The following is a 13,507-nucleotide window of genomic DNA, read 5'->3' as shown; positions in this document are numbered from 1 at the left end:
TCAGCATCGATGTGTCCCTCGGCTTCTGGCTTTTCAGACTTCATGGTTTTATGTCTGTGGTGACATAACGTATAGAGTGTGTCTTTATGTTTACTTGGTCTTTGTGGTTGCCACCATGACGACTGCATGTGCCTTGATTTGATTTGATTTTTTATTACCAGTAGTGTTCCAGTTAAGACTTTTGCAATAGATCAGACATGTTTGCTTATTTTTTGATTTGTTTTCTTGAGTCAGGAATGGAGAAGTTAGTCATCATGCCTTTGCTGAGTGTAATGATTAAGAATGTGGGTTTTAGAGAGACACTTGGCTTGTCCCTTGGTGATCTTGTGGCCCTGGTCATGCTCCTGAGCCAGCCTGAGCTCTGCCCCTCATCGGTGCAGTGGAGCACACCCCGCCTGACGTTACAGCTCAGCGTCTAGTGTCACGGTCTCCATACAGCTCTTACCCCGAGCAGCCCCCAAATACATCGGCACTGCGCTCGACATCCATGACTTTTTGAACATTTTCGAGGAATAGGGTCCTCTCGGATGTTTTTTACAAGAGTATAATTTAGTTTGGCAGACTTCAGAATTTATCCTGTGTCCTGAGGTAACCATGATTTGTGTTTTCTAAAGCCAAATGAGAAAGCAGGGTTTTGTCTGGTTTTTCCGTTGGCATCCTGCTCAGCTTGTGTGTGTGTTTGAGGAGATAAATAGCAGCTTAGATGACTGAGCTGAAAGTAAAGCTCATTTAAAAGATGTGCTGCAACTGGAGGCAGAGACAACGGCCCTGATCAATTCTAGATGCCGTGACATCTCGGAGGCAAGATTTCTCTGCTAATGCTGTTAATACAAGTTGTTGGCCCTCTCAGTTGTGGCAGCTCCCCCTTTGGAGTGTTATTTGTGGTCCATAACAGACTTGAAGGAAAAACTTAGCTATTACAGTTGAAGTTTTCTTTCAAAGACACAGTGTCCGTTGAAACTGACCCCGATTCTGCCGTCTCCAGGCACACGTCCTTTTTGGGGACCTGATTTCTGACACTCGTTAACTGCCGTTGCTACAGCGTGCAGTGGTAGCCCCCTTCCCTGCCCTCCCTGACAGCCTCTTGTGTCTTCCATGCTAGAGCGCACTGCTGCAGCAGCTGGGAGTCGCCCCTGGCTCTGAGGGCCCGTGGCCCTTGTATGTTCACCCTCAAAGCCTCTCTCTGCTCGCGCGTCTCCTGCTCATCTGGCAACATAGAGCCAGCGCCCAGGGTGACCCTGACGTCCCTGAGTGCCTCAAAGTCTGGGACAGGTAAGGTAACTCCCACAGAAGCCCCAAGGAGAAGGCTGCCTTTTGAAACTTGTTTGACTGATTTGTAGTTCCTCTGTGGCCCTGAGATGGTAGTCTGATGATAGGCCTAAAGGGGCAAGGGGGGAGGAGTGTGTCTCTGATGGGGGGATTTGGGAGGAGCTGGGGGGCTGTTTAAAAAACAGATGTACATAAACTAGGGTCTGGAAACAGAATCTTCCTTTAGCACATGGAGGATTTGATTGCAAGTATCAGAGGGAACCTGAATCCGGAACATAACCAATTTTATCCTGACCTGGTTTTTTTGAAAGAGAGGGAACAGGGAAGCCAACTCTGTCTTTGGTTATTTTGCTTTCTACACAAAACCACTTAGAGTGACTTGCAGTCTTTTTTGGACAACTTTTAAAGAATATTTTTACTTGGGGGAAGCTCAGATTAATCATCTAAATCCTCTTTAGATGGACCTATATTTGCCATTTTTGTTTACATGGTTGGGAGTCTTCAAAGCAGTTAGTTTTCCTAAAAGGCTTTGTTTTCCTCTTTCCCATTCCATGATCAAATAGCTCTGCTGCTGGATTTGAGAAATTATAAACCCCCTTGAATGCCAGACGTGCACTGTATTTTTCCTGGTGGAATCTTGCGAAAAGGCCGGAAGGTGGAGGATAGGGGTGGTGGTGAGGGAAACCCTTATTAATTAAAACACAAATCTCTTCCCTGATAGCCAAAGGCCATGGAAATAGTTGGCTACATTCATTCCTTTTTTGCATGAAAGGTTTTCTCACAAGTTCTCTAAATAGTGTAAATTTTGTATTGCTTTTTAGTGCATTGAGTTATTTTCAACTATTACCATGTTGTGATTTTTAACCTGTAGTATGAATTCTCAAAATGAGAAACTGTAGAGTCAGATTATAGAGAAAAAGTAGTTGAATTGTTTCTATCTACCCAGGTTTATTAATTAAAGAAAAAAAACCACCTTTTAGAGAACTTGTAGTTCTTTTTCATTGTCAGAAATGGCAGTGTGGGAGTTAACACTGCTATGGCCACAGTTAATGTTGCTGAAGGGCTGTTGAAAATGCTTTTGTGGCCACATCTAGCTTTTTTGTAGCCAAGATTTAATTTTTATCTTCTCATTACATATAGCTCTTGTCTTCCTTAATGTGTTCTCTTCATGCCTGGGTTTAAGAAATCTGCCTTTTCTGGCGCTGCACACTGTTAACTCTTGGGGGATGCTCTGACTTTCCCCTCCAGACATGCTCTCCTCTCCTCTGTGGTAGGTTTTTGTCGACCATGAAGCAGAATGCCCTGCAAGGGGTGGTGCCTGCTGAGACGGAAGATTTGAACGTGGAACACTTGCAGCTGCTGCTCCTCATCTTCCACAACTTCTCTGAGAAAGGCCGGCGGGACATCCTGACGCTGTTTGTGCAGATCATCCAGGAGCTGAGTGCCAGCATGGATGCCCAGATGCGCTCTGTGCCTCTCATCCTGGCTCGCCTGCTTTTGATCTTTGATTATCTGCTTCATCAGTACTCCAAAGCCCCCGTGTATCTGTTTGAGCAGGTACAGAGGAACACGTTCTTTTTTACTTTACAGCTATTCCTGAGAACATTGTTATTCTCAAATTACCATGTCCCAAACCAAAGTGACCTGTTCACTTGAGGTTTTAGGTGTCTGTTGTGGTGTGTTTAAGTGCCCTTAGGAAGACCCCGGGACTTTGTCTCTGTGCCCACACTTTATGTTTAGCCAGAAGCGATCCGTTTGAATTTATTTCATTCGATGTGTTTGCTGAAATTAGATCATAGGTTCTGTTCACAGGTGTCCTTTGAACTGCCCTGCTTAACGTGTGTTGCGCGCAGTGCTGTGAGTGTCAGGCCTCAGTTAGTTTACTAGCAGTTGAACGATGGCTGAGCAGTGCGTTTTATGGATTGGTGAATTGCTCTGCTCCAGGGAACCAGAATGAGAATGGGAGGGCCGTTTAAGGGTTGTTGGATCAGAGTTTCTGATGCGCTTCATTACACACTGTTCCCTCTATACTCTGGCAAAAAGATGCTTCCTAAAAGAAGTCACAGAAAAGCCTAAAATTTTATTTTGGTTAAGTTTCCCAGACTTTGCTGTATCAATCTGATATCATGCCTGGAGTGAGAAGCAGAATGGTGACTGTGTCTCTTTCTTAATTTGAATCTTTGTGTTTTAAAAGGTGCAGCATAACCTGCTTAGTCCTCCTTTTGGGTGGGCAAGTGGATCCCAGGACAGCAGCAGCCGCCGGACGACCACCCCTCTCTATCATGGGTTCAAAGAAGTAGAAGAAAACTGGTCTAAGCATTTTTCATCAGGTCAGAAAGAAGACTGTCGATAAGAAACTTCCTCATTCTCACGGGAGGGGCGGAATTTGGAGCTTGGGGCATCCCTGAGAACCTTCGATCATTGGTGTAGTCTCAGATACCTATGGATTCAAAACTCTTGGCGGAAACAGACCCTCACATATCCCATGTTTATTTAAAAGGAAAAAAATCTGAGAGGTGCGGAGTTGGAATCCTCTGGCCCTAGGGTGCAGTATATACATTCTTACCACTCGGTGATTGAATTTAAATTTCTCTTAGGGACGTGGTTCTCACCGAGAGGCTGATTTCTTGGGTCATGGTCTTCAGACAGTGGGAGAGGTGGTATTCTCCCCAGTGTTTCTCATATGGCAGTGGTCCATACTCTTGATAAGGTGCCTCCTGTGTGCATTGCGTGTATTTGCTTTCATCTGAGGATTGTTAAATATAAAGTGTATTTGGTGGACATGTTCATCAAGCCCTCATGTGAGTTTATTATCATTGGGATCTCTTAGTAGTTGGTCCCTTTGAAGTGGGGGAGACAGCATTTAAGACTGCCAGAATCGTGATACAGTTTTGTTGATTCACGTGATGATCATAGAATAGAAGTTAACTCCTGGAACAGAAGTTGTCAACTGGGGGTGATTGTGCTCCGCACCCCGACAGGGACCCCGGGGCTGTGTCCGGAGACATATGTGGTTGTCACAGCTGGGAGGCCGCTGCTGGCCGTCGGGGGACGGGAGCCGGGATGGTGCTCGGCATTGTATCGTGCAGAGGGCAGTTCCCTCAGCAGAGAGTCACCTGGCCCAGAGTGTCAGTGGGTCGTGCCGAGCTTGGGAAACCGTGGTCCAAAGTGTCTTCTTACGTTTCACACATGTTCGACTTGAGAGTGGACCCGTTCTTTCAGTAAGCACATTGCTTTTCAGATGCCGTCCCGCAACCCAGATTCTACTGTGTCCTGTCCCCAGAAGCCTCAGAGGATGATTTGAACCGACTTGATTCTGTGGTACCTGGAATTTAAAAATCCCATTTTGCATGTGGGTTAGGTGGTCTCCACCAAAATCAGGCTATCAAGAGGAAAAGGAATGATGTAACTTTCTAAGGAGTGAATTTAGTCTGTGTTGGGATTTGAGTTTATTCTAAGAGGAAAATGTTATTTTGAGATTTATTTTATGGGCTGCAATTTGCTGGTAGGGGATGTCCTTCCCAGCAATTGACACCTCTGACAGATTCTTTCTAAAAACTGTCTGTGTTAGTGTTTTCACAGGCAGCTAGTTTAATGTACAAAATAGTTGTTTCACTCTAATGCCTGCACTTGTGTGCTCAGAATATAATCCATAAGCTGAGTTGGTCTGTGAGGGGGATCTTGCTGCAGTGAGACATTAATAACTATTTGGAATGAGCTGTTTTGTCAATCCTGAGGTTAAGTGGTAGTATATGGGTAGTAGGAAAAAATATTTCACAAAATAAGAGAAAACGATTGTCTGTTTTTCTTGATATTAGGCCTGCGATGTCCTCTTCTCCAAGCTCGTCAAGTATGATGAGCTGTACGCTGCACTGACGTCTCTGCTGGCAGCTGGGTCCCAGCTTGACACAGTCAGGAGGAAGGAAAACAAGAATGTAACAGCCCTGGTAAGACCCTGGCAACCTGGGCTAATTATGAAGAGTTGGGCATGTGTCTGGTTATTGGGGAGCAGTCTACCAGGAATTTCCTTCTGGGATCTAGTCAGCTTTTTTGACTTTTCCTTTTGGTTAACATTGAGAGGAATGTGACTTTGAGAGGAAGGGTCACCTCAGTTCTTATCCTGATGTATCTCCTGAGTGCTGGTTGATGTATGATACTGGAAGCCACACACTTGAGCTGTTTCTGTGGCCCCGTGAATGTGTCTCGTACCTGTAGAATTCGTAACAGCAGTTAAGGCCACAGAAAGGGCCTGCTGATTGCAGGCCTGCTGAAGGCAGTGTCTTGCTCTCTTTCAGTCACTTGGTAAATTACTGGGGAGCCAGGGACTCAGAATTGCTTTCTTGGCCTGTGAAATGTACAGAATGTGGGACAGATTTTATATGTATATAAAAGGTGTGTTTTTACCATTTTCTGCTTTGGGTGTGTATTCTCTGGGAAGACCCAGTGAGCTGACTTTAAGAGCCAAATCTCAGTTGAAAATTGGGACTGCACCCTGTTCTGCTTTAAAAATTGTATTGATATTTGGATCAGTTTTTATTGTTAGGAAGATCTTGAAAGTGAAAGAAAGTGAAGTTGTTTATCGTGTCCACATCTTTGCAACCCCATGGACTGTAGCCTACCAGGCTCCTCCGTCCATGGGATCTCCATGGGAGATTTTGAGGCAGTACCAAAAGCTCCTACCTCTGAGACTGCTGTTTTTGCTTCTTGTAGGAAGCCTGTGCCCTTCAATATTACTTCTTGATACTGTGGAGGATCCTGGGCATTTTGCCACCATCGAAAACTTACATGAACCAGTTGGCCATGAACTCGCCAGAGATGAGTGAATGTGACATCCTACACACTCTGCGATGGTCGTCCCGCCTCCGGATCAGCTCCTACGTCAGCTGGATAAAGGTACTGCTGAGCCCGCTGCTGTGGGGCGGTCAGCCCGCGGGCTCCAATGCGGGGAACTTTAAATTTAAGGCTGAGGGAAGCCTTAGACCCTGCCTATTTTGCTCTCCTGAACACTTTTCTCTTGCTGTAAATAGGACCACCTTATCAAACAGGGAATGAAGGCTGAACATGCTGGTTCTCTCCTAGAACTGGCATCCAGCAAGTGCAGCTCTGTGAAATATGACGTTGACATTGTAGAGGAGTACTTTGCCCGACAGGTATGTGAGTTTGGGGTCCACAGTGACAGAACTTGACTTATGCTGCAGGGTTTTTTTGCCACAACTAACTAAGATCTTGGGTATCTTTTAAAGATCTCGTCCTTCTGTAGCATCGACTGTACCACCATCTTGCAGCTGCATGAAATTCCCAGCCTGCAGTCCATCTACACCCTGGACGCTGCTGTCTCCAAGGTCCAGGTCTCCCTGGACGAGCACTTCTCCAAGATGGCCGCTGAGACCGACCCGCAGAAGTCCGCTGAGGTCACCAAGAACCTGCTCCCCGCCACGCTGCAGCTCATTGACACCTACGCCTCCTTCACCAGGTGGGGCGGGCCGCCTGCCCAGAGACGTCGGAGATGGGGACTGTAAATGCTTGGGTGGTTTACTTTCCTGTTTAAATATTTTCTAGCGTTTTTCTTGTAGGGTGCAAAGAGAGGTAATGCAGATTTTCCAGACACTATCTTTTCTCTTATTCACTGAGGTGAAGCTGTTTAAACTTCACGGTACATAGGTAGAGAAGACATTTTCTTACTTACTCATCTGTTTGACTGGGTCGGGTCTTATTGCAGCCCTTGGGGTCATCCTTGTGTCACGGGGGTCTTCTCTTGCACCATGCGGGCTCCGGAGCCCACGGGCTCATTACTGGCAGCGTGCAGGCTCTCTGGTTGTGGTACGGGGCTTAGTTGCCCTTTGCCACGTGGGGTCTCAGTTCCCCGACTGGGAAGCAAACCCTCCTCTCTTGCGTTGCGGGGCAGATTCTTAACCACTAGACCACCAGGGACTTTGAAATCCTGAGAAAAACCTTTTTTTAATGAGTTAGTATTTTGAAACCCAGTCCTTTTTATAATAAACATTGCAAATTGCACACCCTGTAGACTTCCTTTATTTTGCATAGTGTTAAAATATTTTAGAATTCATTTTCAGTGTATAAAAAGTGGGAGTTTATTCACCATTCACAAGATGTCTGGCTTTTCTTCCATTGGAAGAACTGGCAAAACTGCGCCTGTCTTCCCATGCAACAGCAAACCGCTGCTAAGGACTGGCTGCTTCTCCTTGGCCGTTCTCACATGGCCCCTTTACGCTCACTTACTTTTTCTGGTCCCTGTAGCATTTCACTCTTCACTTCCTATTTTATGGGACGTTGTTGCTGAAAGGCACTTGGATCATTGTAAAACTTAGCATGTCTTTTAGTGTGAATGCCTTGCAGTAGACTGTTGCTTGAGGCAAAATTTTTGGATGGATATGAGCAATAGACTTGAGTAACAACGATGAATGCTTGCTATGTGCTACTTACTTTTTTAGGTTCTGGGGGTACAGCAGTTAGCAAAGCTGATGAGTCACTGCCCTTTGAGAGTGTCTAGGTTCTAATCTGGCCCATCGCTGATAATGCACGTTCCTGGGCAGATAAGTTTGGGAAGTGTTTTTTTTTTTTTTTTAAAGAAAAAATAATGCTTCTCAGAGCCTGTGATACATACAATGCCAGTCTTCTAAGGCCAGGACAAGTAGGGTAGATAATGTCCTGGAATTGAGTTTTGTGAGCATTTCCAAGGATGGCATGTTCTTTGGGAAATAATTACCCATTGGCATTCTTAGGAGACCCAAAGGGGCAGGCACTTTCAGCCACATTTACAGGCTTAGGAAACTGAGCTACAGGTTTTTCCATTTGTCTAGGGTTTTTTTTTTTTCCTAACCAGAATGTCACTAGGTTCCTTCAGCTTTGACGTAGCTCCCTCTTTTTTCCTCCAGAGCCTATTTGCTACAGAACTTGAATGAGGAGGGATCCGCTGAGAAGCCTTCCCAGGAGAAATTGCACGGCTTTGCTGCCGTGTTGGCCATTGGCTCCAGCAGGTGCAAGGCGAACACTCTGGGTAAGTGCGTGTGCTTTTGAATGACTGCTAACCCTGGTGTGGCTGGCAGCAGCGTTTCTCTCCTTCTCTACCTGTTTACACACTTACCCTTTACTGGGACCTTCCTGTGGGTCACGCATTGACATAGGTTTATCTGTTTTGATCTTTGCAATAATCCTCTGAGGTAAGTTTTATTATCATCCCCCATTACTCATTAGGAAACTGAGACTTAGGTTATTTCCCCATGTCCTACATTCTGCAAGTGGCAGAGCTGGAATCCAAGCTAAGATCAGTTGGTTCCAAGGCGTTAAGCTCTTTGGCTGTTGGCAGAGATCTTTGTTCTCCTTTCCATTTATAGAGGTTAGGAAGACTATCGAGCTACTGCTTCGTACGTGGGAAAACTTCTTCCTTGTGTTAGGAATGGTCTGGTAGAAATTTGGGATGGGAAATCAGAAGGACTTGAGCAGGATTGGAGTTAAGTGCAATAGTTACCCTTTAAAGTGTACAGGCATTTGTATATTCTGCATTTCAAGGTTTAAGTACCCTTTTGATGTTCAGATAGTCTCACTTTTAGAAATTTAATTTCATTACTTTATTGACTACTGTTCTTAATGTGCATTAATGTTCCCTGCCCTCAAGATCCATGTTAAGGAGAAGAGATCGAAATGCTACCTGTTCGTAGAGGGCCTAGACCTTGAATAGTGACTTGTAGTGACTTGCTATCACTTTGCATCTTGTATTCAGTTGTCTTCTTTACTCACAAGGTTAGAAAGTGAATATGATGGGGAGTGAAAATCTTACAATTGAGATTGTTAGTTGTTAAGCAGTTAGCAATTTCTTGGACAGAGTGCTGGTATTTAAATATGCTTCTAAGCTACCTTAGTAATTATTTTGACAGCCTGGGCTCTGGTGTGTCTCTCTGCATTTGGGGTTGGCTTTTAAAATGCTGTGTGTCGTCCTCTCTCTCTCTTTCCTGTGATGATTCCTCGTCCTTTCTGTTGCCTCCAGGTCCGGCGCTGGTGCAGAGTCTGCCGTCATCGGTTCAGACTGTGTGTGAGTCCTGGAACAACATCAGCACCAACGAGTTCCCCAACATCGGGTCCTGGGTGAGCGTCCGTCTGTCCGCGGTGTTTGGTTTCCGTGTTCTGTTCTTACTCTTCAGGCTTAAACTGGCTCCCAAGAGATCTTAACACACTGCAGTAGTATTTGCTGTGGCTGGACCCGTAGTCAAGTCCTTGAATCGCCCAAATGGTGCTCATGATCATTTTGCTAAGAATGAGAAGTATGTTACTCTGTTATATACAGTGGACTGTTGAGCAATACAGGGTTGTAAACGGTGTACGTCCATTTACACACTGTTGTTTTCACCAAGTCTGGGCTGCAGTACTAAATGATCTGTGGTTGGTTGAATCCACAGATGTGGAACTGCATGTATGGAGGGCTGACTGTAATGTTATACATGGATTTTCGACTGCATGGATGGTTAGCACCCCAACCCCTGTGGTATTTGAGGGTCAACTGCTAGGACCCTAAGGTTCTTTATCTGTTAAAAATACTGGGAGGCGAAGATCAAGGATATTAAATGTAAAGTGCCTAGCACAGTTTCTGGCACATGAATTGTCAGTAAATGTTAACTGTTTCCTTTCCCTTCTAGGTTATATGGCAAGAACATGCTCCTTCTGTCATAATTTTATGGGGTAGCATTTATTCTCTAGGCTTTCAGAAGATTGTTGCATCTTCTGTCAGTTCCCTTGATCTTCCTGTGTGCTGTCCTCAGATTAACTTCTGTTAACAGATTATTGTGTTATTACAGTTCTTTGGAAAAGTCAAGTGTTATAATCTTATTATCCTTGCTTTGTAATCGTGACCTCTATTTACATCACCCGGAGCTGTAGTGCAAGGATAATTAAGATATTTGTAATGGGGACCCAGATGCATTGTAAAATCCTGATCTTTCCCAGTTATTAGAGGCAAACAAGCATAGTTTTAATATTTAATACAATATATTCTAATTATTTGAAAAGTGGTTTGGGTGTCTTAACTTTGTAGTAACTAAATTTTAGCTCAGCTTTAACTTTTCTGTTTAAAAGACCTTATTTACTTGTGGCCGTGCCGGCTCTTTCTTGCTGTGTGGGCTTTTCTAGCTGCAGTGAGTGGGGACGGCCCTTTGTTGTGGAGCGCGTCTTCTCTTACGGAGCTCGGGCACACGGGCGTCAGTAACTGGGGCTCAGTAGCTGTGGCACATGGGCTGAGTTGCCCCGGGGCGTGTGGGGTCTTTCTGGACTCGGGGTGGAACCAGTGTACGCTGCACTGCGAGGTGGATACTAAACCGCTAGCCACCAGGGTCGCCCTTTAAAAATTTTAACTCAACTCATACTAACTGAAATTTGTTAAGGGCTTCCTTCACTCCGCTCCACTTTCCTTCCCAGATGGCTAAGAGTGTATACTGAATAGAGTCCTTGCGTGTGAACCCCAGTGGGGTCTTCGATTTTCTTTTTGCGCGTGTACGTGTCTGGAGATGGATGGTCTCTCCATTGCTGTCTGCCTTGCCTCCTTTCAGCGCAACGCCTTCGCCAATGACACTGTCCCCTCCGAGAGCTACATCAGCGCTGTGCAGGCTGCCCACCTGGGGACGCTCTGTGGCCAGAGCCTGCCCCTGGCCGCGTCCCTGAAGCACGCCCTCCTCTCCCTGGTCAGGCTGACCGGGGACCTCATCGTGTGAGTACCGGCGCGCAGCCCCGAGTGCCCGCCACGCCCGCGCTCCGCCACGGCCGCAGGAGGACAGGGTTCTGCTGACTGCGCGTAGTGCTTGTTTGCCTGCCTCTGTGGCAGACAGAGCCTGTTGCCTCAGAGTGTGAGCGTCTCCCTAGAAGGATTTTGAACTTAGATGTGAAGGGCACCAGAATACCTCCCTCTCTTTATGTGTAGTATGTTTCAGAAAAAGCATGCTGGCTTTAAATCACACCATGACTTGGAGGTGCTCTGGGTTTAAGTTTCAAGGTGACGATGATGTGTTTGAAGTCATGCTTCTCCAAGTTCATTGTGGAACTTTGATACTGCTGGCGTGGGGACTAGGGCAGGCTTCCGGTACACAGGTCACGAGTAAATTCCTTTATCTCATCACCTTAAAAGTGATCCAGATTCCTGCTAGTTCTTCTAGAAAGATTGTCTGGGAGGGTTACTAGCTTAGGTTGCAGTTAATTTTCTTTTCTGAATATTACAGAATACATCTTATGTTATTAATTTAACATTTTAATGAACAGAATTTTCAAATGGAAATGATTCTAACTTCTGATACAGTGATGAGAAAGGAGACCGTGGAGTTGCATGACTGTGCCCGTGTAAAAAACAACTGTCCAAGGAAAAAAGCCCTTCTCAGTAAATGACTGGATTGCCCTCTCCTCCCCTTGCAGCTGTTCAGAGGAGTATATTCACTGATTTGATTCTGTTTTCTTTGTTGAAGTTGGTCCGATGAGATGAACCCGCCGCAGGTAATCCGGACGCTGCTCCCCCTTCTTCTGGAGTCGAGCACTGAAAGTGTGGCTGAGATCAGTAGCAACTCCCTGGAGCGAGTCCTGGGCCCCGCAGAGTCCGATGAGTTCTTGGCTCGTGTGTATGAGAAGCTCATCACTGGCTGTTACAACATTCTGGCCAACCACGCAGATCCCAACAGGTGAGCCTGACTAGGGAGGAGCATCCGGTTCCTGTGACCTCCTGCTACCCTCAGTGAAATATACCAGCACTTGCTTCTCTCTGTCATTCGTTAACAGCTTATGATTGTGCCTTTTTAAAAAATTTAATTTTGGTTATGCTGGTTATACTGGGTCTTGGCTGCTGCGCATGGGCTTTCTCTAGTTGCTGGGGAGCTGGGAGGCAGCTCCTCTTCTGCTGCCGTGCGAGGACTTCCTGCTGCAGTGACTTCTCGTGGAGCACAGGCTCTAGGGCGTGGGGATGTCAGTAGTTGCGTCTATCAGGCTTAGTTGACCCAAGGGATGTGGGATCTTAGTTCCCAGACCAGGGATTGAACCCGTGTCCCCTGCATTGGCAGGTGCATCCTTAATCCCTGGGCCACCAGGGAAGTCCCTGGTTGTGCTTTTTAACAGAAGGTTTTGTATTTGCGTGCATTTTGCATTCTTGAGGACACATACGAAAACTTACTTGGAATCGTCTTTTGTGATTCATTCTTAGGAATGATCATGCTGTCCTAGATGTGGTAAGGTGTGCAAAGGAGCTTGATACAGTTTCTAATGTTTTTGTGACTATGCTTCTGAGATAGATGTTCTGTGGCATGAAGGTGATCTCATTGCATTGTTTGACCATGATGGTGTAGGCCATACTGATGTAGGCGAGTCTTAAAAGAGCAGTTGAGTAAGTTACAGTTTTATCCCACTGAGAACTACATAGATAAAGGGTTCCAGGTGTTGGGATTTCCTGCCTTCTTCTTGTCAAGCAGTCCAGGTTTTCATAAGGAGCTGCCTTTTTTTTTTCTCTCTCTCCACTTCTCTTTTGTCACCCCTACCTCTCTCCGCCTGTCAGTGCAGGAGATGTAGGTTCAGTCCCTGGGTTGGGAAGATCCCCTGGAGGAGGGCATGGCAAGCCACTCCAGTATTCTTGCCTGGAGAATCCCGCGGACAGAGGAGCCTGGTGGGCTGCAGTCCATGGGGTCACAAAGAAAAGTGACATAGCATGCCTGTGTGCCCCACTTCCCTTATGTCCTCTCTCCCCATCCAGTCCTTCACTCCCTTCCCTCCTCTTTCTAATAGTTTGAGGTAACAGCTCTGATTCTTTGAACTCTTAGCTACTGACTGCATTACTTATCTCAGATTTTAGGAATTTTTTGTTTTGTTATAGTTTTAATTTCTCATTTATTTAGCACCTGCTCTATGCCAGGGTTTATGCCAAGCTTTGACAAAACAGAACTAAATATTGCCCTCAGGGTATAGCCATAAGTAGACTTAGGATTTTTTTTTAATAGTTTATAATTGGGTTTTTAAAAATATAATTTAAAACTTCATTTTCGGCTGTGCTGGGTCTTCATTGCTGCGTGGACTTTCTGGCTGCAGGGAGTGGGGGCTGCTGTCTGCTTGTGGTGCGTGGGCTTCTCCTTGTGGTGGCTTCTCCTGTCGCGGCACAGGATCCAGGGCGCTCCGGCTTCGGTGCTTGTGGCTTGCGGGCTGAGGAGTCGCCCTCCCGGCTCCAGAGCACAAACTCAGTGGTTGTGACGCGTGGGCTTGTCCCATG

At 45.9% G+C, this 13,507-nt stretch overlaps 1 protein-coding gene across 8 annotated transcripts in view; it reads left to right on the top strand.

The window, feature by feature from the left end:
- UBR4 (ubiquitin protein ligase E3 component n-recognin 4) overlaps positions 1-13,507 on the top strand; it is a 130,646-nt gene that overhangs the window by 28,004 nt on the left and 89,135 nt on the right. For all 8 annotated transcript variants that reach the window (XM_043445860.1, XM_043445861.1, XM_043445856.1 and 5 more), the window contains exons 18-29: positions 1,103-1,272; positions 2,544-2,826; positions 3,464-3,599; positions 4,511-4,590; positions 5,088-5,216; positions 5,980-6,162; positions 6,297-6,419; positions 6,513-6,742; positions 8,166-8,287; positions 9,275-9,372; positions 10,827-10,984; positions 11,730-11,939. In XM_043445860.1, the coding sequence (XP_043301795.1) occupies positions 1,103-1,272; positions 2,544-2,826; positions 3,464-3,599; positions 4,511-4,590; positions 5,088-5,216; positions 5,980-6,162; positions 6,297-6,419; positions 6,513-6,742; positions 8,166-8,287; positions 9,275-9,372; positions 10,827-10,984; positions 11,730-11,939 (1,922 nt within the window). The remainder of the gene's footprint in view (positions 1-1,102; positions 1,273-2,543; positions 2,827-3,463; positions 3,600-4,510; positions 4,591-5,087; positions 5,217-5,979; positions 6,163-6,296; positions 6,420-6,512; positions 6,743-8,165; positions 8,288-9,274; positions 9,373-10,826; positions 10,985-11,729; positions 11,940-13,507) is intronic.

This window comes from Cervus canadensis, chromosome 24 (genome assembly GCF_019320065.1).
Source record: "Cervus canadensis isolate Bull #8, Minnesota chromosome 24, ASM1932006v1, whole genome shotgun sequence".
In the NCBI taxonomy this organism is placed as follows: Eukaryota; Metazoa; Chordata; class Mammalia; order Artiodactyla; family Cervidae; genus Cervus; species Cervus canadensis.
This window is presented reverse-complemented; position numbering and strand designations above follow the sequence as displayed.